Source organism: Mustela nivalis (assembly GCF_964662115.1).
Source record: "Mustela nivalis genome assembly, chromosome: 3".
In the NCBI taxonomy this organism is placed as follows: Eukaryota; Metazoa; Chordata; class Mammalia; order Carnivora; family Mustelidae; genus Mustela; species Mustela nivalis.
In genome coordinates this window covers 130,581,214-130,608,697 of record NC_139022.1, presented here as the reverse complement: position 1 = coordinate 130,608,697, position 27,484 = coordinate 130,581,214, and the positions used below count along the sequence as shown (strand labels likewise).

Here is a 27,484-nt window from a genome sequence, read left to right as displayed (position 1 = left end):
AAACTTTATACATACTCTTCTAGATTTATTCCTACATTAGCTTTGGAAATTCTTCCCACTGCTTTTGATGTTAGATCATACTAGAAAAAAATTAGGACTTATATTTTATAAATACATTTTTAGATGAAAGCCATGTATTTATGTTTATTGATAAAAATATTTTGATGGATGGTGATCAGGTTGTTTTGTGTAGACAATACAAACTTCAGTTTGTAGTACTCAGGTGATAACTGTTAGTCAGATTCCATTCCCCTTCAGTCTTTTCTCCTCCAATTTTTCACTATCATAAAAATGCTGCAATTACCCATTTTATAAATAAAATCAGGATATCCCTGACTCTTCCCAGAATGTAAATTCCTAGAGGGAAAAATCCCCAATCAAAGGGCTATGAATAATCAACAAAGGAACTAAAATTAATACTACCATAATAAAATATTAGGAATAGTAGGAAAGGAAATGAACATTTTATAAATTCAGTAATTACCTATTATTTAGAGGAGTCAATATATAACTTCTAAAGCTGATAAATCAAAACCGGCGTATGTGGGGATGCCTGGCTGGCTTAGTTGGTCGAGCATGTGACTCATGGTCTCCGGGTTGTGAGTTCGAGCCCCATACTAAGGATAGAGTTTGCTTAATTAAAAAACTAAAAAACCAAAACACAGAACTGGCATATGTGTTTGGTATAAACACATTACTTAGAGATAAACAGAATTGGTTAAGTAATTGGGCAGGAAAGGGACTGGCTTTTCATTATAGGACTCATATTTTAGCCTACCACTTCGATAAGATATTAAAGTTTTGAAATAAAAATGTAAACTTATTAATGTTTTACCAAATTATTATCTAGAAAAAGCATATAAATTTAAATTCCCACAGGAAATTTTCTGATGGCCTTGATTTACCACAGTGACTTCATGTCAATTTATTTAGTATTTATATTATGGTCCATTCAAAAGCTTTGAACTAAGTTAGGAAAATTCACATAGCTTAAGATGTAAAATAAATGAGAAAATTGGGGTAAAGGGAAAATAAGATGAGAACAGAAGCCCAAAGAATCCAACAGAACTATCTGGAAGCTGGTTGAGAATGAAGGCCCAGACCTGCTAAATCAGAATCTCTATGGCAAGGCTCTTTTTAGCAGCCCCAATGACTTAGAGTCCTGCTGTAATATAAAAAAAGACAAAGAGTGACTAATAGACTATTAGGACATTTATTAATGTCGTGGTATTTAGAGCATGGGAGTGAGAGGACTGGATATTATAAGACTACCTCCAAAGAACACATTTAAAAGTATATCTTATTAACTAGAATCATCCCTTCTCCCACTATAACATTTCACAATCCTCTTCTGATCCCATTAACCTCCCCATAACAACACTCACAGAGATGTGGGGACTCAGTCTGTCATTTTGTCCTTCAACTTTTACTTTTAACATGAAGATCCATTTTCTAGGAGATCTTCTCTTTTCGATGGACTCCATTCCTAGCCTACTGTACCACTTAGCTGGATACTCTAGGGCTTATGTGTCTTTTTATGTATCATATCAGCAGGTTCAACAGACACTTTGAAGAATTCTAAGTATCCACCAGGCGATACATCATCTTCTCTGCTGCCTGTGTTCTTAATACCAAAACTGTGAGAATTAGAAGTTACAGATGCTAAACTTTTTCTCGGGCTTTGGTAGACCGTAAATATAAAAGAGACACAATTATAACTTAATTTTACAATGGAATTAAAAATATATTAAGAATTATACATTAAAAATGTATCCGCTCACAGTGACTTCTGCTGTAGCTGTAGCTTCTGCTCAATGATGTCTGAGAAACGAGGAACTTTTTTTGAAATAGCCACACGGATGTCATCATTCAAGTTAAAGCAGCTTCTGGACTTTGTCTTAAAATGTAAAAGTGATGAAAATCCCAATTCACAAAGGTATGTAGTTGCAAATGGTATAAGGATTTCTAGAGCTGTCTTTGCCAGGCTTGGAAACACTGTGAATTGAGCACACCAGAAATCCTCGAGCTTCATCGTCTCAAATTCCATTAGGATTTGGCCACTAGCTCGTAATTCAGCAAGATCAGTTTTCATCAAATAACCATCATCGACAAAATCCAGATTAAAAAGAAACGGATCCAGTATCCACTTACTTGACTCAGCAAGATCGCCGACAGAAAAGTACCCGTGGAAGAAGTTGCTCAGCTGTTGCAGGTGCAGTGCTATTTCAGCTGCGATGCTTGCTGCCTCGTTGTCGGAAACAATGATTTCTTCAAGAAAAGGAAAGTTGGTGAAATTTCTTTTCTCAAGTCGCTTTAGCCAAAATGGAAACTTCCTAACAAAAGCAGATAACTTTTCTCTGGCTGATACTGTGTTCATCCCAGTCCTTTGCACAGATGCACTAAGTTCATTCAGGTGTTTGAATAAATCTGCAAGGTACGCTAAGTGAACTTTAAACTCTTTATTTTCGAAGCCATCAACTAAATTACTGCTTTGGTGGTGGAGAAACTGATTTATTTCTTCATACATTTCAAAAATGTGGGTGAGTATCTGACCTCGGGAAAGCCATCTCATTTCAGTGTGGAAAAGGAGGACACTATACTCGATTCCAATTTCTTCAAAAAAAGCCTGAAAGAGGCGATGATTTGGAGCTCGTCCTTTGATGAAATTTATCACCCTCACCACAGTAAACAGAGCCTCTCTCAGTTTTGTAGGCAAGGTCTTTGTGACAAGTTCATGAGGATTCAACAAACAATGCGTGATCACGATATGAGGTGCCTCCTTTTTCACACAAGCAACAAATTCTGAATTCGCTCCTAGCATAGAGGAGGCACCATCAGTACAAACAGAGCCACATACGTCAAATGCTATCTTATGCTTCAGAAAGAAGTCTCTGAAGAGATTGAACACATCTTTTCCTTTCATTGTTAACTGCAGTGGTTCACAGAACAGAAATTCTTCTATGATCTCTCTTTCTTTTATGTATCGTACAAACGCCATTAGCTGACTGCAGTCACCCATGTCCGTGGTCTCGGCAAGCTGAATACCCACTTTCAGAGGACTGGCTAGGATGTCTTCTAGAACTTGCTGTAAGATATCCTGGCTCATTTCATCAATTCTAGAATGGATCACATCATCTGATAAGGGTACCTGCTGAAGCTTCTTTTGTGCATCAGGTCCCAAAACTATTTGTGCTATTTCCAGCGCACAAGGTTTCACTAGTTTTTCAGCTATTGTATGAGGATTTTTCTCCTTGGCACATAAATATGCAAACTGATAAGATGCTTGTAAGAGGGCATCCTCGTGAGATGCAACTCCAAATGCTTTCAAGGTTTCACTCCGATCCGATGGTGCTGGCATATGTTTCAGGCTATTGAGATCATGCCCACCTACACCACCATGCTGTCTGTTAAAGTGGTCAGACAATTTGGATGGTCTGAGGTCAGCGTTTGAAAATATCGAGTTACACAACACACACTGTGGGCGCTGAGTTCCATCAACCTCCGTTGTACAGGTGAACCAGTAACGAACATAGTCATCATCCCATTTGCGTTTCTTCGACATGGCACCCCCAAATTCTCAGGCAGTATTCCAGAGATGCTGCAGAATTTTGCTTTGGGAGCAAAATATAACCCACACATTAAAAACCACGGGCTAGCCAAACAAAAACAAAGCCATATCACATGCCATCTGTACATGTCAAGACACGTCCTGTAACACATCAGTTGAAAGTAAACCATGAGAGCATGATGGTCCAACTTAGAACTATCAGCTCATAGCTAATGCCCCAGAATAAATGACTTACCAGTAAGCTACATTTGGGAGATTTGCATTTATGTAGGTGGTGAATACCTATAAAACCTCTATTGGTGAACTGAAGTTATAGCTTAATTTGTTTTCAGTGATGTACGTTCCAAGCAAATCTGGTACACTTTGTATTCCCTAAAAGGGCATCTCAACTATACTACCCCCTCCTTCCATTCTCTGCCAGTAGGCAGTTATGAACGAGTGAATAGAGAAGGGAGTAATTCACTAAATACTTTTACAAAGGAGATATTTTGACATAGTGGCCAGTTCATTTTCATTGTTAAGGATTAAATGGGTCTGTAATACTATCTGATTCTTGACTGGCTCTGATTCCAACGTAAGCAGAGAATTTCAAGTGGGTTGGATTAAGTAGCCTTTGACACAGAAGTAGGATACAAATTCGGCTCAGAGCTTCCTTGCCGCTAAAGTGTAACACACTACCAAACCATGATTCATATTGTCCATACAGAGAAGCAAAACAAGTTGTTCAGGAGAAACACAACTATTTTTGTTACTAAGACTTCAGAAAAATATCTCTCATAGGACACCCTTAGTTACAATAGGAATTTCATGATGCTTTTTCATATAGCTACCCCTCAATAAAAGTGGTTAAGAAAGAAGCCACAACAATGGAATGAAAATAAGCAGTATTCCCAAGATTAAATTTGTTTTAATCTGAGAACAGGGATTAGAAGGTAATGGTTCCTACTTTAGCAAATGGAGGAATCAGTGAAATTTTTCGATAAAATGTAGATTCATGGTACCCGCTCCCAGAGATTCTGATCCCCTACCTCTACAGTAGGGGTACAGAATCTGTATTCTACATAAACATTTTAGATAATTCTTATGAATGATAACTAGAACAGTAACCTTTTTTTTTTTTTTAAGATTTTATTTATTTATTTGACAGAGAGAAATCACAAGTAGATGGAGAGGCAGGCAGAGAGAGAGAGAGAGGGAAGCAGGCTCCCTGCTGAGCAGAGAGCCCGATTCGGGACTCGATCCCAGGACCCTGAGATCATGACCTGAGCCGAAGGCAGCGGCTTAACCCACTGAGCCACCCAGGTGCCCCAGAACAGTAATCTTTAATAAGAGATGTTCATCATAATCACTGGGAACCTCTTTGAAATTATACATCTCCCTCCCTTAGAACTAATAAATCTTCTTTTCTAGGAGGACAAAAGACTCTAAATCTTGGGGCAACTGAATGGCTTAGTTGGTACAGCATGGGACTCCTGATTTTGGGGTTGTGAGTTCGAGCCCCACATTGGGTAGAGATTACTTAAAAAAAAAAAAAGGCTCTAAATCTTGTCCAGGTGGTTCTTTTTTTTTTTTTAAGATTTTCTTATTTGACACAGAGAGATCACAAGTACGCAGAGAGGCAGAGAGAGAAGGGGAAGCAGGCTCCCCGCTGAGCAGAGAGCCCAATGCAGGGCTTGATCCCAGGACACTGAGATCATGACCTGAGCCGAAGGCAGCAGCTTAATCCACTGAGCCACCCGGCGCCCCTGTCCAGGTGGTTCTAATACATAGTCTAGTTCAGTCAGATTTAGAATAATGAAAACATATCCTTCAGGCCAAACCCTAGCTTGCTGATATGCTAGGTTGCTAAGTAAATGCTTTAATGGGCTTCTAAGTTTCCGAGTTGGTAACAACCTCCTAAGAAAGTTAAAGGACAGAAAGAAAGCCATGCCTTTTACTTTTCTTCTTCCTTAGCAATGAGCAAAGGTATAGCCCACAGGTAGGCTCAAATATACCTTTGAAAACAATTCTGTCTCCCAATAAACAAGTGATCCCCTGTTTCCAAAGTTCTATACTACAGAATGTGGCAGAGATAATTTAACAGGGACACATTTAAGTCCAAATGCCCACTTTGGCCATAAACAACCCTCACAATAAGTAAGGCAAGAACATTAACTTAAAACACTAACTTTCTAGTGGCTCTGCCACAATTAACTAGCTATAAAATGAACTTCTATGTAAGTTAGTAAGTTGACATACCATATGGGTGTCTGGTATGAGTCAGTTAAAAACTGGAAGGTATCTGCCCATCAAGAAAGAGGATATGAAGTTTTTTTTTTTTTAAAGATTTTATTTATTTATTTGACAGAGAGAAATCACAAGTAGATGGAGAGGCAGGCAGAGAGAGAGAGAGGGAAGCAGGCTCCCTGCCGAGCAGAGAGCCCGATGCGGGACTCGATCCCAGGACCCCGAGATCATGACCTGAGCCGAAGGCAGCGGCTTAACCCACTGAGCCACTCAGGCGCCCCGAGGATATGAAGTTTAAAAGCTGATCTTAAATTTCTTTTGTCAAGTGATGATGATAGGGCCAACTGTTTAGAACCTCCTGACTGATAGTGTAATTATGACACTGTCATAAAAAATGCTTATCTTTCTATATTCTCTTATGTGTATTCACCACGTATGTTTTGGGGAGCAGAAGTGAATGAAAAAGCTTTCCTTTAGTCTCATTAGAAATTATTACAGGACCAGTTAAGAGTCCATTCCAATTCACCCTGACTATGCTACTCAAGTATGTATGTATGATTGAAAATTTACCTGTTTTGAACAAAAGGATTTTTAGAAAAATTCATTTGCAGTAGTCCTCCTCATCCCCCTCAAAAAGGGAGAATAGGTGGCAAGAATTTTCATGATTCTCAAAGAGGAATTTATTGCCCAAGAGGCTTTCTTGTGTTTTAGAACCTCTCAATTTTCACTTGCTCCTTAGTAATCACAATATCCTAAAATATGTAAACATTAAAAAAGCATCATTGTATTAAAAAATTGTTGTTAACTGGGTCACCAGGACAGCTCAGCCGGTTAAGCATCCGACTTTTGATCTCAGCTCAGGTCTTGATCTCAGGGTTGTGAGCCTGAACCCCACTTTGGACTCCATGCTGGATGTGGAGACTGCTTAAAAAATGGGGAGGAAAAAAAGAAAAAAAAGAGACATTATTGTTAAACAGATGTGATAATGGTATGTTTGTGTGAAAAAAGTACTCATTTATCAGAGATACAGACTTAGTTGTTTACAAGTTTGTGATTTCCTTTGAAATACTGTATACACACAAACAAAGTGGAGTGGAGATAGGAGAGGTAAGATGGGCCTTGAGGGGCACCTGAGTGGCTCAATGAGTTAAAGCCTCTGCCTTCGGCTCAGGTCATGATCCCAGGGTCCTGGGATGGAGCCCCGCATTGGGCTCTCTGCTCAGCAGGAAGCCTGCTTCCTCCTCTCTCTCTGCCTGCCTGTCTGCCTACTCGTGATCTCTGTCTGTCAAATAAATGAACATAATCTTAAAAAAAAAAAAATAGATGGGCTTGAGTTGTTAACAAAGCTGAATGATGGTTGTTACATTACACCACTCAGTATTTTTATGTTATGGGGAAAACGTTCCATAGTAAACAGTAAAATGAACAAATGCATTATCTTATAAAATAGACATAATTTGTTTGATTCCTTTGAGAGTTAAGATGCGGAGTTAAAGACGTGATATAACTAAGTAAAATGTTTTTGCAAGTTTATGAGGCATAAGGGTAGATAAGGATCACAAAAAGTATCACAACTGATGAAAAGCCAGTTAAAAGTGAGCATTCACATAACTGAAATTTCTGGGAAATGCTAACATATATATTTCGCAGTGACAACACCCAAGTGCAGTTGTAAACCTAAAACTCCAAATCAAACCCAATTCAACTTCTATCTCGCCACTACCTCTTCCAGTCCAAGGGAGGTGCGGGTGTCTGGGGGACGGAATTTCATCAACACACTCTGCAGTTCAAGGCAACAGCCAGGAGAAAACGGAACAGTAGCTGAGCAAACGCTCCAGAGGCAAACGCCTGGGATCCTGGCTTTGTCACCTGGAGGCTGGGTCCCTTCCAAGCTTCGATTTCTCAAGTGGGGAGGACAATAGTACCTACCTTGGAGGGTTGTTGGGAGCTTTAATTATGAAGCATGCATGTAAGGAACACGCAGCTCGTAAATGGTAGGACCTGTTGGTGTATTAAGGACCGCGCGTTTGGGAAGCGGCTCGGGGGAGCTACGCGCGCCGGCGGCCAGGAAGGAAGACTCCGCTCGGACTCCACCCGCCCGTCTCCGAGCCTGGGCGCAGGCCCAAAGGATGCTCGGGCTTCTTTCACGCGCCCGTCTCCAGCTCCAGGTCGCTCTCCGATCGGGCTGGGGTCCAGCCACTAGGCACCGGAACCAGTCAGGGCGGCGGTTCTTCAGGTCCGGTCCCGGAGCAGGAACCCACCGGGCGCAGGGAAACAGAGGAGTCCGCAGCGACCTCCACCCCAGCCGCGCCGCGGTTCCATCCGGGTTCTCCGTGTGGCTTCCCGCCCGCAGACGGGGCGAGGATTCTCCCCGCACGCAGGCGCATTAGCCACCGGCTGAGGACTCAGCAGGCTTGAGTAAAGAGCATGCGCGTTGTTCCTCTCCATTTTTTTTTTTTTTTGAATTGTGTACGTAGCAAGGAGGGTTTTTTTTGTGTGTGTCTGCTAGAAAGAATGAGTCGTAGAATCGAAGGAATGGAAGGTATGGCAAAGTCTACGTAGCTCTTCAGAACACTGAAATAAATTTTTAACACTCCAGTAATTAGCATTTTCTGTGTGTGATTAAGGAGTGACGAGAAGGAAGCTCATTGAACTCCCAAATTAAACACTGAAGCAAATGCGACAGGCTGTAAACTCCATGAAGATACTCAGAGTGGATAAGAGCGTCTAGAGCTTGTGTCTTCTTGTCCATGCAAGTCACCTCTTTCCATAAATTAGAGCGTGAGGATGAATTTCCTCAGAATCATCACTTTAGAGAAAAGAGCTTCAATTTTAAAAATTTTTAAAAAGATTTTATTTATTAATTTGACAGAGAGAAATCACAAGTAGACGGAGAGGCAGCCAGAGAGAGAGAGAGAGAGAGAGAGAGAAGCAGGCTCCCTGCTGAGCAGAGAGCCTGATGCGGGACTTGATCCCAGCACCCTGAGATCATGACCTGAGCGGAAGGCAGGGGCTTAACCCACTGAGCCACCCAGGCGCCCCTTAAAATTCATTTTAACATGATCTTAAAATTATAAATCCGTATTAGAGAGATTTTATTTTATTTTTAAAAGATTTATTTTTTTGACAGATCACAAGTAGGCAGAAAGGGTGGGGTGGGGGGGGGAAGAAGCAAGCTCCCTGCTGAGCAGAGAACCCCATGTGGGACTCTATCCAGGACTCTGGGACCATGACCTGAGCCGAAGGCAGCAGCTTAACCCACTGAGCCACCCAGGCACCCTTAGAGAGATTTTATAGGAAAAATCCCAAAGCAGAAACTAGAAAGCATTGCTGAAAGAAATTGGGGTGATGGTGGGGGTGGGAGGGTGGTACTTACTTCCAGAATTGTTACAAACTTAATGAAAGAACAATTTATTCATTTTTGTATAGTCAGTATTGGTAGAAACATGCAACAAGGTTGGGGAAAGGGGCACTATCAAAGAATGTGGGACAGATGCATCATTATCAGCTGTCCAGGGTGAACCTGGCCAACTGAGGCCTGCAAAAGACCAGTCTTCCTGGTCCAGAAAGCAGGGTCTTAAATACTGGAGACAGGAGTAGGATTTAGGAGTCAGAGTTACTTGGCTTTATGTCCTGGCTCTAGCACTTTTAACTGTCAGGACTTGAGCAAGCTACCTGGAATTGTTAAGCCCATGTGCTTTTTGTAAGATAGATAGGGGCATTATTCTTTACACCATGAAGTTCTTTTTGCAGAAGTAACATACAAGAAATTACAGTACAGTTTCAGCGCTCAAAAGGCAGCTATTATTAATAAACGCGAAGTTCACATAATGAATAATGTTCCAGGTGTTATCTTTGTTTTCCAAAATGGAGAAATAAGACGTGAGTTCAGGTAGTATACAAGTCTTCCTAAAATCAGTAAATTAGATTTCACTGAAGAGGGAACAGAGAGCCAGAAAAGTCGACACATTTTTTGAGTTAGATCCTAAAATTTTCTAATTCAAAATCCCTTGCCATAAACTACTTTTCTGCCAAATATTTGAAATAATACTATAAACCACTCAGTTAAGTATTCTCAATTATATATCTTTATTAACAAAAGATAAATAAAATAAAAAGTAGACAGTGTTAGACTTTATGTTGAACCACTCCATATTATGGTAGGAGTATGAAAACGTAAATCATTGACTTTCTTGAAATAGATAAGAATGAGCTCTCTTTGCATTGCTGTTTGAACTTCGTACTAGTACTAGTTTGAATCTAGCTATGGTATCCATAGTACTTGACAATTTGATTGTTACTCTCACCAGCACAATTTTCTTAGATGGTAACTCAATGTGGTATCCTAGTGGGTTTTGGTAGCTTAGAAGCCAGAGAGCTGTTAAAAGCCAATTACTTATGTCAGGGTTTGAAACAGGCTGTTTTCATGATCCCACTCTCACTGTATTATCTTCACAATGTTCTTAGAAGAGGCCTGAGGATCATGGTAGTCTCAGTTATTAATAGCCCTATAAGCTATCCTTGTAATTCTCTGAAGAAACCTTCAATTTCAGGTTTTGCTTTCTGCAATTTTTATACAATTACAAGCAATTTTTGCTTTCTGTAAAGATTAGGTACAATGGATACTCTACAGTTTTCTAAAATTTAATATTCATGATCATTATATAAAGGCAATCACAATTAAAACAACAAATAGTACCACAAACCATACTCTATGATAGAGGAAAGGGTTTCTGTGTCTAAAGGCTCATGTCCAGAATGGTAAAACACCTAGTACTGATCAGTGACTCGAAGATAACAAAAGAGTTATTTTTCCATTCAAAGACTAATCCATTTAGTTCTGGGTATAAAGTATAAGGAAATATTTTAAAAATCAAAATTATATAACCAAATAGAAAACAGAATTATGACTATACAGACTGAAATGGGGCATAAAGTCATACATATATTCTAAAGGTTTCCTTTCAGTAACCTGATTTATTTTTAGCTTTAGACCAGGAAAACCTTAGAAGGCAAAAACAAACAATACTCAAATAACTACAACTATAGTTACTAGTAATTTGAAAAAACAAAACTGTGATTTTGAGAAAGAGTAACTCATCTGTCTTTAAAATGTGTACTAGCACTAGATAAAGGGCCATAAGAATTGAGGAAATAAAGTTAGAGACTTAATAAATGTTGAGTAGAAGATGTTCTTGTTAGGTAGAGAGCCAAGGCCTCTTTGCACATCACCTAATATAAAACTGGAAGTAAAATAAAAATATACACTTAATGTACTTCCTCTTTGTTTTTGTTTCTTCAGTGTGTAAAGAAATGAATTTGCTATGAGACTTCCAGAGTCTTTATTAAAGTCAGGCAGCAAGAGTAGTAGTCATGGGTTTTTTCCATCTATAATCATCAGCAAGAAGCTGAAAAGAATGTATCAGCTGTGTCTATCTTGGGTGACTGTCTATAACTAGTTACTACTGTCCAAGGAAGGAAGCCATGGGGTCATCTGGCCTCTGACGTTTCATTCTATAGGCTTCCATTTCCTCTTCAGTGGGTTCCCGAGTTTCATATATGCTGTTGTAAGGCCGCTTCCTCTCATCAATTTGCATGATCTCCTTGACATGAAGAAGGCGGGCCTCCTCTGCATTCAGTGCCTATAGTGAGAGGAAAAACACGAGATGTTCTGAGACCACAGCTCTACATCAGATCTCTTCTGTTCTAAAATAGCAGAATACCAAAAGACCCCACTGAATATAAATTGTCATATCAAAAATCTAGATTGTCCAAAAGAGCTTCAAGTGTCAGCCTTTCTACTGTCAAGCTGTAACTAATCACTACTTGGCTGATACCGTATATTCATGTAGCACAAAACATTCTACCACATTTTCAATGTTAAAAAAAATTTACTTAATAACAAAGATTCAATGATATTGATTTCACTAACAGAAGTCCACAACTGATGCTTCTTGTGGAAACTACCATTCTGACTTTTCCCAAGGACTTGTTGAAACTTACAAATTATAGAGCTAAAAGGCAATTCTTTCTAGGCAGCCAGTAACTCTAAAATAACAGCTTTAAAAGCACATTTCTTCAGTATGTTGGTAATTTTTATCAAACATTCCAGAAACAGGGAATACTGAGATACACAAAAATTTCCTTTTGCATTCTAGACCTGATACAAGGTAACCTAAACAAATCATCCAGACTTGGGGCTTATTTCCTCACTTCTTTTTTTTTTTTTTAAAGATTTTATTTATTTATTTGACAGGCAGAGATTACAAGTAGGCTGAGAGGCAGGCAGAGAGAGGAGGAAGCAGGCTCCCTGCTGAGCAGAGAGCCCTATGCGGGGCTCAATCCCAGAACCCTGGGATCATGACCTGAGCCGAAGGCAGAGGCTTTAACCCACTGAGCCACCCAGGCGCCCCTATTTCCTCACTTCTTAAGGTTGCTACAAATAAAGAACACTGTCATCACTTTGACTATTTAGAATTCACAGAGACCTTTTTCAATTTTTCATGTTTCTTTTCTTCATCATCACTATCTGAACTGCTCTTTCGATGCTTCTTTTTCTTCTTCTTTTTCTTCTTTTTATCTTCTTTTAATTTTTCCTGATGCATCTGAAAGGGAGGGTTGAAATATACAGTGTTATTAAGGCAAAAACAAAGCTCCGGCACAAATTTTAAAGTCAGCCTTCCAGGACTTAATTCAGGACAAATGATCAGACTTACCTCCATGAGGGTTTGAGGTTTTTTCACAGATTCTTCTCCAGTTATATCATTTATAATACATTCCTCTGAATTCTGTGGGAAAAGATATTTGACTTGGGTATCACAGTCAGTGATCACTAATCACTGAAGAAAAAGTTAACATTTGAAACATGAGAAAACATACTTAATACAGATTCTGATTTAAGAGCTTTGGTTGTGTTACAGTTTAAGAACTAGAGGACAATCACTTACAGCAATCTCCTTGCCAGCTTCTCCAGTGCAATAGGAATACTTGAAAAAAGAGTGACAGCATTTGTATCCCCATCGGCCTTCTTTCCAGTAAGATCCCCAGATATGCTGCAGAGAGAGAGTTGTTACTTAAAAAGGAACCCGAAACTAGGGATTCTCATATATTGTTGATATGAGTACCAAATAATACAGCCCTTTAAAAGGTAATTTGGGAGGAAAACTATGGTGATTCCATGGCAAGGTAACAGGGAAAGGGTGGCCTGACCTCAGGTGTAAGAAGCAGCCATTAAATTATAATGGTCTTGCTTTCCATTCCCATAACTATAAAAAAAAATTTAGGATTATCTGACTTTTCTTCAAAAATTAAGAACTGGGAAATTCTGGGCCCACATTCCCACTTGGCAAGAACTGGCTGTTGGTGACCAGTGGATGTCCCTTTTATTTATTTATTATTTATTATTTTTTTTAAAGATTTTTATTTATTTGACAAAGAGAGAGACAGAGAGAGGGAACACAAGCAGAGGGAATGGGAGAGGAAAAAGCAGGCCGGCAGGGAGCCTGATGTGGGACTTGATCCCAGAACCCTGGGATCATGACCTGAGCTGAAGGCAGTCACTTAACGACTGAAGCACCCAGGTGCCCTGGATGCCCCTTTTAGACAGGGTTTGTGTTGTGTGTGTGTGTGTGCCTGGCTCACTTCGATCATATACATTTAGTGGCCTGGCTCCTATAGCTAGTTCAGTTTTTGATCTGACTTTGACAATTGTAGTTTGAGTACTTCAAGAGTATAGCAAAAGTATGTTTTATGATGTGAATTCATCATAAAAAGTAGAATTCATTATAAAAATTATGAATTCTGTAGAATTCATCATAAAAAGTATGAATTATGAATTCTGCATCACACGTTCTTGTCATAATTTTGAACTTATAACTAATCAAGCCTTTAGCTCTGAATTCCTGTTTACAGGAAATGCAGAAGATAGAGGAATAAATCCTACAGTATCACTAGGAATCAGTCAAATACAGAATATGACACAGTTTAAAAAATAAATGGCCTTATCTGTTAAAGAGTTGCTGTCATGAAAAAAGGGAGATACGACTGAGGAAGATAGAGAAAGAGATACAACAACCAAAATGAACTCTGAGTGGATTCTGATGCAAGACAAAAACAAACCACCTCTTTAAAGACATTTTTGTGTATATTTTAGTAATGTGATTAAGAACCAGAGATTAGATGCTATGAAGGAGTTGTGTCAATTAATAAAGTGTGATAGTTATGGAGGGGAATATCCCTGATTTTAGAAGATGCATGATACAGTTTCTATGGGTGAAATATCATAGTATCTGTGATTTTCAAATGTTTTATTTAAAAAATATATAAATCATATATATATTATATTCACATGCATACACATATACGCGTGCATGTACATGCCCCAAAGCATATATACCGACATGCAAAAAATTTCTGAATCTAAGTAGTAGCTATGTGGATGAACATAATAGTATTCTTCCACATTTTTTGTATTTTTGGAAAAATTTCATAAAACAAAATTAAAATGTAAAAAAAAAAAAAGAAAAGCACAATGATTCGCTACTGTTGTAGTAAGAAAATATGACCCAGAGCAAAATGCTAACTAACAAGGACACCAAATAGTTCTGGTTTAGCACATACTGTGTGATTGTGGATCTTCACATCTTCCTCATACTTAGAGCAGGCGACAGCCCGCTCCTGTCCTTTGATGACTGTCCCATGTCTTGAATACTCCACATAGTCTTCAGTCTGAGCTAAAAGCAATTCAGCTGGAGGGGCATCCAAGTGTTCTTGGCCACCATACTAAAAGAACAGTGAACATTATTAAATACATTTTACAGCAAAGATTCACATTCAAATCTCTATTGATCGGTTTATTTCCAATCAGAAACATGAAAGGAATAATCATTATGGCCTTTGTTATACAAAATACCGTCAAAAAAAGGCACAAAAATCTTAGAGGGAAATAAAAGATGTCTCCAGCTGCTATTCATCTTTTGAGTGTGTAGATTACAAAATGGCCATTAATTCCTTTTATTCTCATATGCATGCGTATTTGCCACATGACTTTGCTACTCTTCCCCTCAAGAGATAGTTTCTCCAACCTCTGAATCTGGGCTTGGCCATGTTACTTGTTCAGGCCTGTTGGAAACTGGCAAATGCGATGCAAAGCCCTGAAGAGCACTGGTACACTGGGGCATCGTGCTTCTTGTTACTAGTCTCTGGTACCGAGAATGCCTGCTGAAGCTGGACTAGCCTACTACAAGGTAAGGGCCCACATGCGGCACAGATGAGCTGTTCCAGAGGTGGGCTCCTAGGATAATTAACCTGCTAACTGCTAGAGACCGGAATGAGACCATTCTAGATCATCCAGCTTCAGATGAGCAGGCCCAGACCAGGAGACCCAGCTGACATACAAAACTGTGAGAAATAACAAATGTTTATTTTAAACTACTAAGTTTTTCCATGGTTTGTTTTGCTCCAAAAGCTTCCTGATATGGATATAGTGACAATGTATACAATTGATCAAGTTAATAGGAGGATAGAACTAGTCCTAATGAACTAAAAGAGCCTCTCTGTGTGTTGTATTCCACATGTCAATCAAATGATGAACTGGTCATTTCTCGTCAATGAACATTCTTTTCTTTACATTCTGATCAAAATTACCTTTTCCAAGATGCTTTCTTTCTGCTGTTCTTTGAAGTCTTCTTTTTTGACTTTGAAGGACTTGTACAGCAGCTCTAGTTTTGTAGGATCAGCCTGCAGATGCACTTCAGATCCCTTGTCATAGGCTTCCCAAGCAAACACTACAATAATCAAAAGTATCTTAATGAGTTCTCAGCTACATTTATTGCATACTTATCGAAAACAAGCTTCTAAAAATGCCGCCAAATTTCTTTAGAGTGGATAAAAAATACCTTGACAGAGAAATACTTACACTGTGTCTGAGCCATTGAAATGGTGTCTCCTGTGTATCTTACAAAGTTATCCCCTGCATAGCTCACTCTGTAAACACAAGTTAAAAAACAAATTGTTTCAGAAATTGCTTTCTTTAAGGAAAGTTCATTCTTTTCTGACCCAGCCATAGATATTGTTCATTTTAACTCAGATTCAGTTTTACGATGAAAAACACTCCTTCCCCACCATGAAACCTATACATTTAACTTGATACTTACTCATCTGGATTCTTCCCTGCGTTGGCATAGGGATTCTCTCTCATCGCTCTAGTTTTGGGATCATAGTAAGCAGAATTTGGATCTAAATTCCGCAAATACTAGAAGGGAAAATGTTTTAAGACTGCATTAATGTTTATGTCTGTCAAAAAAAGATTTCAGCAGACTAGGTGGAGGAATTAATCATGATCAATTACATGTGTGTATGCATTGGTGGGGTACAGATGAAGAGGAAAAAACAGAATGATACTTAATCTTGGAATGACAAAATGTATCAACCCATACAGTGCTCAGATACCAGCTGAGTAGACAAAATTTGGGGTGGGAACACAAATATTTTCTTGGATGTGTATGTTGAGTTGGCAAGGCTTACTTTTGCAATATCTTCTCGAATCCTGAGATTCCGGACAGTAATTCGCCTCTTAGAGTCAAAGTTCTGTCCAGGCATGTCAATATCATCTGCATATTTATCTTCATCCTCATCTTCACTATTATGATCTTTTTCCTGAAGGAAGGGGAAAGAAGGAAAAACAAATAAGAAAAAAAGAGCAACATCTAGTTCCTGTTTTCCCTCTAACCAAACTTTATTTACTTATATTTTTTAAAGCTATTATTATTATTGTTATTGTTATTAGCTGTCAAAAATTGAAAAATTTAATGTATACCCAGACAGGGCACATATTTATTACCGTCTGAGAATTTGGTTCCTCTTCTCCCCACTGGTGTTTTGGAGAATTCTGCATCATTCAAGAAGAAAAAAGAATTGTAATTTTATTCCATTGAATCTACTAATTATTTAACACTTTAAATATATAAGTAAAACATCATAAATTAAATCTAGCTGAAAAAATCCTATTTCTCATTGTAATCAGCATGTAAATTCTGAATACCAGTATGTCACTGTGAATAATTGTGCCAGACTGTCTACAAAGCCAGAAAATTTCTAGAGAATTTTCAGTGATACAGGATTATAACTGCACAAAGGTAGGAAGGACATAAAAATGACCAATGTATCCAATATATATTCATTTCTTATATGTTAACCTTCAGGCATATACCATTTTTGCCAAGCCTCCCTGAAGTTTTTCTATCAAGTCTAAAAAGAAAATGTTACTAGAATCATGTAAAAAGTATCTTTAGAGCCAAAACAACTTTTGCAAAATCACTCAATGAGGAATCTACTCAAATGATACAATACTGTAATTTTTAAAAAAAAGATTTTATTTATTTATTTGACAGAGAGAGAGAGAGAGAGAGAGATCACAAGTAGCCAGAGAGGCAGGCAGAGAGAGGGGGAAGCAGGCTCCCTGCCAAGCAGAGAGCCAGATGCAGGGCTGGATCCCAGGACCCTCAGGTCATGATCTGAGCGAAAGGCAGAGGCTTAACCCAATGAGCCACCCAGGCATGCCACTGTACTGTAATTTAAGGAGAGTCTGAGATCCTTGTCACAAAGACATCCTTCCTTCATTAGCATTGGTTAGGATTTTCTCTAACTCCACAAAAGGCCTATAGCAAAGTAGTCAGCATCTTATCATGTCCTTTTAGAAGTCTTCAAAGTTAAAAAGACTACCTTAGAGCATTAGTGGGGGGATGTGGAAATATGAGTGTGTACGAATGTATCTATCCTCTCTATGTAAACACAATGACTATACATATGTGGACATTATATATATATAAAATATATATATATATATGTGTGTGTGTGTGTGTGTGCACATAAATTTGCATAGCTTTCCTGAATGGTACTTAAGTGATATGACATTAAAATTTTATTTTCATTTTTTATTTTTATTTTTTAAAAGATTTTATTTATTTATTTGACAGAGATCACAAGTAGGCAGAGAGGCAGGCAGAGAGAGGAGGAAGCAGGCTCCCCGCTGAGCAGAGAGCCCGATGTGGGGCTTGATCCCAGGACCCTGGCATCATGACCTGAGCTGAAGGCAGAGGCTTTAACCCACTGAGCCACCCAGGCGCCCCATGACATTAAAATTTTAAATAAAAATACTCACTGCATCAATTACACATTAAGGAATTTGTCCTAAGGGAATATGTCAATTATATAAGTAAATTATATAAAGAGGTATGTAAAACAATGTTATTTACAGTGTTGTATATAGTATCAAAAATCTGGGACAAGTCAAATTAATAATAGACAATTGTTACATAAATTACTGCACTCAGTGAATACTTAACATCCATTAGAAGTGATTTTATCCAATTTGCAGGAAAAAAACAGAATCTGCTCCTCTTTTTTTTGCAGTTATTGTTAAAAAAAAAAAGGGGAGAGAAAGGTGGGAATAGTATTATTGTTTTTGTTTGTGAAACTCTGAAAGGATCCACAAGAAAAATAAAACAGATTATGGCAGGGTGAGCTTTAGAGATAGGGTAGATGGAGGCCAGGATGGGAGACTTTTTACTGTATATCTTCTTAATAGATAACTGTGTATCTTGAGTTTTGAACCATGTGAATTAATATAAAAATAGATAGGTCTATAATGACAGTGAAAACATGAGTTCACTGCACTATATATTAATTGAAAGAGTAGGCAATAAATAAGTATGTAAAGATGAAATCCATGTTAAAAACATGTTATAATTACACACATATAGATACATGTGGGGAGGCGGAGTGGGCCCTGGAAAGGCCCACTTCAAAAGGTTAATAATTAACATAAGAGATACTTTTTCTCCTTCTTTATAATGTTCTATTTTTTCATTCAGTATGTATTACTTTCAGCATCAGAAATATATATATATATTTCTATTAACATAATAGATATATATTTTATTTTTTATTTTTTATGTATGGTCCAATGTGGGGCTTGAACTCACAACCCCGAGATCAAAAGTTGCACATTCTATTGACTAAGCCAGCGAGGCACCCCAGAAATGTTTTTTGTTCCCACAAGTTGCTAGTTCAACAAAAAACATTTATACTGCCATACAAAAATTCAATCTCTATAGTAGACTATTCTACTGCATGTAATTAATATTAATATCCAAGTACTGAAGTGGGCACAAATCATCCGTCTTCTATACACATTTAAGTATGCTTACCAGCGAAATAAATTAGACCAGGTTACAACAAACAACAGAGAATATACTAGAACAAGAGAAACAGCATGTTTTCTTTTCCAGAGCTGGTAATAGTAACAGCTTCTAATTATCAAGTGTTTACTTACATTGTGATATGATGCTAGGCCTCCTAGGCAGTAGGTGGTGGTGTCTCTACTTGAGATGATAAAATGAGGCTCAGAGAAATAAATTACTTTTTCTGTGACCACCTAACTGGCCAGGAGCAGAGCTGTATTTTGATATCTCTGTTGACCTGTGCTGTGAACTTTCTTGCCAGGGGGTCTCAGTGACTGCTCAGCTGGTAATTACTTACTTAGGTCTGTTTGTAACTCATATTTACTGAGTCCCTTTTAGGAATTTAAACTCCAAATGTTTTACTTATTATTTATGTGTGCCATCAATCTGTTAAAAAGAAAACCTTTACTAAGCACAGTATGCACTATTAAGCTGTAATGAATAAAAAATTGGCAATACAGCTTTACTATAGATTTTTTTACTCAGCTATAAAATTATTCCAGTCATTATGGAAAATGTAGAAGATACTAGTAAAAATACCAAGAAAAATTTACTAATTCTACAGTGAATGAGAATCAGTATTCTGGCTTTTTTTTCCTATGTGATATTACAATATTTTTTTCATATGTTATTTAAATATAAGTGTTATCCATTCTTGTTGCAAGTGTTGATAAAAGTCATTTAAGAACTATGCAACATTCTATTATACAGATGCAAGACAGTTTACTTCACCAACTCCTTACTCCTATTTAGGCTACTTCAATTTCTTGCCATTTTAAAAAGTGTTACAATGAATATCTTTGCATATGTGATCTTTTTTCTGATTACTAGGAAATTCTTTAGGACAGAAGGACCTACTGACTTAATTCCAGAAAATGTATATAAGTATCTTATGGCAATATTCTTTCCAAAATGACTGCATCAAGGTATGTTCCCGTGAATGTTAGAGAAGTGCCAGTTTTAGTCTTTCCTCTCAATAGCACTTCTCTCTTCCTAAGTCTTTCCTAACTAGACAGATATAAAATGAATTCTTGTTTTGATTTTCATTTTTTGTTTACTACGAGTTTAATGTTTTTATGGATCATTTTCATTACTTACAGCCTGTTCCACTAATTTTCCTGAGGCTAATTCCTCTTGGAGTTTCTGGGCTTTCAGGGTTCGTTTTGCCTAACAAAAAAGGAAACATTTGAAATTTACTTTACAACATTCAAATGAACATTTAATTTTTATATTTTTAAAATTAATAAATTTATAGTTTCCAGAAAGGTCAATAAACAAGGTCATCTCTTTGAGATTCCCTGTAACTCTAGATGTATGATTCCTAAATAACAGGATTTACAAACTCCTATTCGAGTCAGGCATTAATGTAAACTGAGCCAAACAGCACTAGTGATTAAACTTCAAAGAACAAGCCCTATCCAAAAGGGGCAGCTGTAACCTGACCCCAAATGACTGATGCTTGCCTGGCAGGCCCAGGATTACCACATATTCCACTGTTCAAGAATAGATGAAATTTACATTATATAAATCCCATGACTTTTAAATGTACACTCTACTTAAGAAAAAAAAAGCAGCCTTACTGTGGATTTGAAGGAATGGGGGAAAGCTTATAAAATCATAACAAAAAAACCTGAAGTTGAATTAAAATAAAATTCAATTTTCTGATATGTGTTATCCTGTTCTTCTTTCACTTCTCTCAAACGCTATGTGAGACATCTGTAAAACAGGCCCAGACAAGATGCAGTGTGTGGGGCTGGAAGGAGTTCATAACCTTAAAAATCCAAAAGCCCTAGATACTAATCCGTTCTCATGCTTCCAGTATCTTCTGCAGCCTCCATTAGGGAGTTAAATAAAAAAGACAAGAATCAAATAAGAAGAAACTGCTGCCAATACGGTTAGCACACTTTATTTTCACTATTCTATCAGACCTTCCACTACTATAATAAAAATGCCACCATTTTTATATTGCTCGAACACTCAAAAGCAGAGTCGCTTAATCGATGATACAGCAAAATGTACATTCTTTAAGAAATGTGGGAAAGCAGGTTACTTTGCTCACCAGATCAACTTTGGCATATTCTTCCACAATTTTCATGTGTTCCTCTGGATTGTAGCCATTCCACCGGTCCCTCTTCCCATCATAGTCAAACATCAGCTGAGGCTGGACATGTTCATCTGGAGCTATATTAGTACCTGTAAATTTTGCTCCCACTCGCCTAGGTCTCTGGGAAATAGAATAAAATCAAACCTTTCCCCAAGTTCCTGTAGCCTAGAGGAAAATTTCAGATAGCAAGCATAAACATACCATGGGAGTTTGTGGTCTGTTCAATTATCAGTTCCTCTCCCAGCTGAAAATTACGATGGTGCTAAACTAATCTCACTCAAATTTTTATTTAACTTGTACCAAAATTTAGGTAACTTTAGAAAAATAGAATTAAGCTCTTTGATAGGAAAAAAGAGACTCTCTAACAAGTTTCTAGAATTCTCAAAGATGAACTTACCTCAAAGCAGTCTTTCTTTTTGTGTGTCATGGCCCCGCAATTTTCACATGCCCCCTTGCGGTACTTAGTAGTTATGGAATTCTGTAAATAGATATAAAGAAAAACAAAATGTTTTATTTCTGAATAAGTTAGAAATAATTTTGGTTCTCATTACTATATTGTCTAGTGAAGTGACTTACTCATTAAGAGTAAAACTACTTAAAGTCTCCACACTTTTATAAATGAGAAAGTTTAAGTATTCTAGCAACATAAAATGTAGAAAAGAAAACACAGAAACAAAAGTAGTATGTATTGTAAATTTTAATCCCAGGTAAAAGGTTCTATATTCTGATATAACTTGATTAAATGTTCTTAAATTAAGTTCTTAAAATAAAATTTCCATTTTCATAAGGATATATATAAAAGTTGTTTACATACCTCTTTTACACCTCTCTTGTACCATTCTCCAGATGAGCTGTATTGCTTCTGTTTCTCTGGTTGTGGTCTCTGGTGCTTTAAAGTAGGTCTTTTTGACGGATCGATATACCATGGCACTGAAGAAATATACTGAGGTATATGAGGGTTGATGTCTCTGTAATTAAAAAAAATATATTTTTTAAGAATAAAGTTTGTGGGGGCGCCTAGGTGGTTCAGTGGGTTAAGCCTCTGCCATCGGCTCAGGTCATGATCTCAGGATCTTGGGATCAAGCTCTGCATTGGGCTCTCTGCTCAGCAGGGAGCCTGCTTGCTTCTCTCTCTCTTTGCCTGCCTCTCTGCCTACTTGTGATCTCCATCTCTGTCAAATAAATTTAAAAAAAAGAAAAGAAGGAATAAAGTTAAAAAAATAAAAAAGAATAAAGTTTGAGGAGTGCTGGTGGTTCAGTCATTAAACACTGCCTTTGGCTCAGGTCATGAGCCCAGGGTCTGGGATCAAGGCCTGCATTGGGCTCCCTGCTAGGTGGGAAGCCTGCTTCTCTCCCTCCCACTCCCCCTCCTTGTGTTCCCTCTCTCGCTGTGTCTCTCTCTCTCCATCAATTAAATAAAAATCTTTAAAGAAAAAAAAATAAAGTTTAAAAATAATTGGTATTACAATTACAAAGGTAGCCAAAACAGATTGTAAAAACAGAGATAGTGTAGTGGGGTGGGGGAGAGTATATGCCTGATATCTCTATAATATAGTAGAAAACAAAACAAAAAAACCTGAAGATAAGGAATGTAATTTATTTTAAAGATATTATTTATTTATTTAACAGAGAGAGAAGTCACAAGTAGGCAGAGCAGCAGGCAGAGAAAGGGGAAAGCAGGCTCTCCGCTAAGCAGAGGGCCCGATGGAGGGCTCGATCCCAGAACCTTGAGATCATGACCTGAGCCAAAGGAGAGGCCTAACCCACTGAGCCACCCAGGTGCCCCAAACAATGTAATTGATTTTAGAGTGAAAACATTTCCAATATAGCAACTAATAGTAGTGACAGAACTGAAGTCAGGAAAGAGATAAGGAAAATAGGGATGTATATGAGTAGATAAACCTTATACAAGATCCAGAAGTTAGTTAATAATGCCTAGAGTTGATTAAAATAATCATGTAGATACATTATTTAGAGATGTGGAGCTACCAACCAGAAAAACTCAAAATAGAAAGATTTAAAAGTAGTCACTTTTGCAGAGTGGGACAGGGAGTGGGAAGACTTGAAAGGGATGACTGCTGTTCATTAGAAGTTCTTTAATGCATTTCTATTATTAAATCTTACATATACAAATCTGATAAAATAATAAAAACTGTCAAAGCAAAACATGAGAAATTACTAAGTGAACATAAATTTGAATTTTTAATGAACAGATAATGCAAACAATGTACTTACTTTCCTTCTTCATCAACTTCTGCTGGAGCATTACCCAGTTTTCGTTGTTCTTCTAGCTCCTTCTTCTTTCTCCAGTCCTCTCTGGTCATCTTCTTTGGTTCCTCTAGACTCATTTCTTTGGACCCCGACAGGGGGGCCGCATTAACTGCATCTACAGCTGCAGCTGACATGGTTATCTGGACCCCTCTACGAAAAGAAATATATATATATATATTAGTATAAACTAGGCCCTCATGAGTTCATCAGTGAAATTATCAAAAGTACACCCTAATAACACATACTGCAGTCTCATTTATACATAGTATTTCATATGTTATTAAAGTATCTGTGAGGGAAGGGTCTCTTTCCTTTCTACAAAAAGTCTCTATGTACTGTCTGCAGTTCCTTCCTCAACTCTAATTTACAAATGGAGAGAAGCATACACGTGTACTTTTTTTTTTTATTTTTTAAAAAAATGTATTTGGCAGAGAGAGAGAACGAGAGATCACAAGTAGGCAGAGAGAGAGGGGGAATCAGACTCCCTGCTGAGCAGAGAGCCTGATGCAGGGCTCGATCCCCAGATCCTGAGATCATGACCTGAGGCGACGGCAGAGGCTTTAACCCACTGAGCCACCCAGGCATCCTGCATACATGTGTACTTAAAATTTCATAAGACTCTTTCTCTCATTAACACTCCTGAATCTCTCTATGTATGTCTCAGGCTTTCCTAGCATGTTAACCGTACATGAGTAAACAGTGTCCCATTTTCCTTAAAGATGAAATGCCTGAAGAGTTATCTATATCCATTCTCTATTTTCCCATCTTCTACTTCCTTCCACAGTCACTCTAACTTAGCTTCCACCCCCATCTCTCTGAAGAGTTACCACTAAGTCATCAAGGATCGATGTGCTAAATCCACTAGATATTTTTCAGTTCTCTTCCTTCCCCTTTTTGAAATATTTTATTTTAAAGATTTTATTTATTTATTTTGGAGGGAGAGCATGAGCAGGGCAAAGGGCAGAGGGAGAAGCAGACTCTAGGGAGCCTGACATGGGGCTTTATCCCAGGACCCAGGGATCATGACCTGAGCCAAAAGCAGACACTTAACCAACTGAGCCACGCAGGTGACCCAAGATTTACTTATTATAGAGGGAAAGAGAGCATGCATGTAGGTATGGGTGGGTGGGCAGAAGGAGAGATAGAGAAGTGGACTCCCTGATGAGTGGGAAGCTGGGCAGACTGTGTCTCAATCCCACCACCCTGAGATGATGACATCAACTGAAATCAAGAGTTGGGCGCTCAACCAATGGAGCCACCCAGGTACCCCTGTTCCTTCCCTTCTTGAAACATGCGTATCTTTTGGCTTAAGTAACACTATTATCTCTTGGTTTTTCTTGAATCTCTCCTGCTGCTCCTGTCTTCTTGACAAGTTCCTCTATTTCTGCCCATTTATTTAATTTTGGATTCCACAAGGCTAGTCTCTTTCATCACTCTGGACTCCATAAGTAGAAAGCTCATCTATTTCTAAGGCTTCAATAGCCACAATATACTACTGTTGGCTCTCCAACCTATTGCTCCTCTCTAGATCTTTTATCTGTTCTTCAGATACATATATTCCAACTGCTTACTTCACAGCATCTCCATTTAGAGCGTCTTAGAGACACCTGAACTCAACAAATCTTAATTCAAATTCATGAGCGTCTCCATGGAATGGCATCTCCATTCACTGTTTCCTCTATTAATGAAAAATACCACTCATACCTTAACATATATGTTCTAGCTAATCTCCATAAATATTTCATCACTACTGCTTTTTTGGCTTTCTGAATAGCATTCAGATTTATTTACTTCTATCTATTCTCAGTGCTAACATTTTAATAAAAATTATTACTTTCCCCTCCTTATTGGTCTCCTGTCCTTCTTTCCAATCAGTTCTCCACACTGCAGTGTTATTTTTTCAGAACATAAATTTGATTATGTCATATCCCATTACACAAGCCTAAAATCTCAATACGGGGCAAAGATAAATACAATGCCAGCCTCATACATCACTTTAAGAGTTCCAGTAGTCATATAAAGATAGTTAAAAAGTAGGTAAAATTACTTTACAATATTTTAACTTAATCCAATATAGCCAACATATTATTATTATATTTTTTAAAAGACTTTATTTATTTATTTGTCAGAGAGAGAGAGTGAGCACAGGCAGACAGAGTGGCAGAGGGAGAAGCAGGCTCCCCGCTGAGCAGAGAGCTCGATGCGGGACTCGATTCCAGGACGCTGGGATCAAGACCTGAGCCGAAGGCAGCCGCTCAACCAACTGAGCCACCCAGGCGTCCCCCAACATATTATTTTAACATGCAATGAACATAAGAAAAAATAAAGTAAATCTTTAAAATCTGATACAAATTTTACAGGTATAAAATAGACTAGCCATATATCAAGTGCTCAGGAGCCCCAAGTAGCTAATAGCTGGGAAGTGAAACTCCAATAAATCTGATAGCTGTTACTCTAAAAACCATTAAAAAGACACAGTCCTGGTTGGGCTTGGCACCAGTATAGTGTCTAAGGCCTAGGACGGTGGCTTTCTTCACGGTTCCCAATCCCCGTTCCCTCCTCGACCTGGAATTCATCACTTCTGTAAGGATGTGTCTAAGAAATAGGAGCCCTTGTTCTATTTCCCAGAGTTTTCCAGCTTTATCTCCTCCCGATCCCCAAATTCCCACATTTTCTTACCCAGTCGGGCCACAGGCCACCCCGAAATCACCCGACAAAAATGAAGTCAATCCGTCAATGTTTACTTCCGGGCTTTCAGTTTTCTCCCCGCAGCCACTGCGGTAGTTTCCGGGCGAGCGACACATGCGCACTAACACGGAGGCGGCGGGAGCGGGGCGGGGAGGGGGCGGTCCTAGCCTCCCACGCGATGTTGTTATCGCGGGATCTCGAGAGCGTCTTTATTTACCTCGGGAAAGAGGAGGAGCTTAGTTTGAGTAGATGCTTTTCTGCTCCCAGAGTTTGTGCTGTTGTTTATTTTAGACTCGGGGAGCGTTAGGATGTGTGTTTTTGTTTGTTTGTTTTTTTGAAGTACCGAGAACGGACAACTTAAGGCTCTCTACGGAACTATGAAATGAATGGGGAACCTCGTGACATATTAAAACAAACAAACAGGGTGCCTGGGTGGCTCAGTGGGTTAAGCCACTGCCTTCGGCTCAGGTCATGATCTCAGAGTCCTGGAATCGAGTCCCGCATCGGGCTCTCTGCTCAGCAGGGAGCCTGCTTCCTCCTCTCTCTCTCTCTGCCTGCCTCTCTGCCTACTTGTGATCTCTCTCTGTCAAATAAATAAATAAAATCTTTAAAAAAACAAACAAACAGATAAAACTACAGATACTGTGTAACACTTTGGAGACGTGGTGAGCAAAAAGAGTATTTCTTCGAAATTACATCATGCAGAGTGAAACACTAAAATGATTATTCAAGTAATTTAGTTGTAAAAAGTCTCTGTGAAAGGAATACCAGATGATATGAGAACGTAAGGCACTATTTGGTAATTGTGACATTCTGCACCGGAGTGATCTCGCGTTTTATCATTGGAAAAGAAATACTACAAAACAATTTCTATTTTGGGAAAACGATAGTATCTATGACATCCCAAGCCTCCTTTGAAAGTACATGTGTGGGGACACTTGGGTGGTCAGTTGATTAAGCCCTGCTTTTAGGTCAGTCATCATCCCACTTCCTGGGATCGAGTCCCCTACTGGGCTCCTTACTCAGTGTGGAGCCTGCTTCTCCCTCTGCCTGCCACTCCTCTTGCTTGTGCCTGTGCCTGTTGTCTCTCTCTCTGACAAATAAATAAAAATAAAGCACAGGTATGGGGGCGCCTGGGTGGCTCATTCAGTTAAGTGTCTGTCTTCTGCTCAGATCATGATCCCGGAGTTCTGGGATCAAGCCCAGCCTGGTAGGGGGCTCGCTGCTTAGCAAGAAGTCTGCTTCTCCCTCTCCCTCTGACCCCCCCACCCCGCCTCGCCATGCTCATTCTTTCTGTCTCTCAACAATAAATAAAATCTTTAAAAAAAAGTTCATGTATTAAGTAAGATAAAATACTGGAAAATAAGCAGTAATTTTCATAGAATT

General features: G+C 38.5%; 1 protein-coding gene and 1 long non-coding RNA gene across 2 annotated transcripts; both read right to left on the bottom strand.

The window, feature by feature from the left end:
• Positions 1-1,199: 1,199 nt before the first annotated feature.
• On the bottom strand, positions 1,200-8,154 carry LOC309861542. Its single transcript, XR_014310008.1, has 2 exons — positions 7,724-8,154; positions 1,200-3,611 (listed from the first exon to the last, which is right to left on the bottom strand). It is a non-coding gene; the product is annotated as an uncharacterized lncRNA (long non-coding RNA).
• A 1,705-nt stretch (positions 8,155-9,859) lies between these two features.
• On the bottom strand, positions 9,860-26,210 carry SLU7 (SLU7 homolog, splicing factor). The gene is made up of 16 exons (XM_082724646.1): positions 26,090-26,210; positions 23,375-23,560; positions 21,954-22,107; positions 21,537-21,617; positions 21,095-21,259; positions 20,134-20,202; positions 16,635-16,682; positions 16,319-16,450; positions 15,949-16,046; positions 15,711-15,778; positions 15,440-15,579; positions 14,414-14,575; positions 12,742-12,846; positions 12,511-12,582; positions 12,283-12,399; positions 9,860-11,436 (listed from the first exon to the last, which is right to left on the bottom strand). Exons 2-16 carry the CDS (start codon positions 23,542-23,544, stop codon positions 11,257-11,259), a joined length of 1,761 nt encoding a protein of 586 aa, XP_082580772.1. The 5' UTR covers positions 23,545-23,560; positions 26,090-26,210; the 3' UTR covers positions 9,860-11,256.
• Positions 26,211-27,484: the final 1,274 nt, after the last annotated feature.

Coding starts and splice junctions, on each gene's coding strand:
- SLU7 (XM_082724646.1), bottom strand. CDS start 23,544: ATGTCAGCTGCAGCTGTAGATGCAGTTAATGCGGCCCCCCTGTCGGGG. Junction 15,779..15,948: donor GCAGGGAAGAATCCAGATGA/GTAAGTATCAAG, acceptor TTGTGTTTACAG/AGTGAGCTATGCAGGGGATA. Junction 15,580..15,710: donor TTCAATGGCTCAGACACAGT/GTAAGTATTTCT, acceptor TGATTATTGTAG/TGTTTGCTTGGGAAGCCTAT.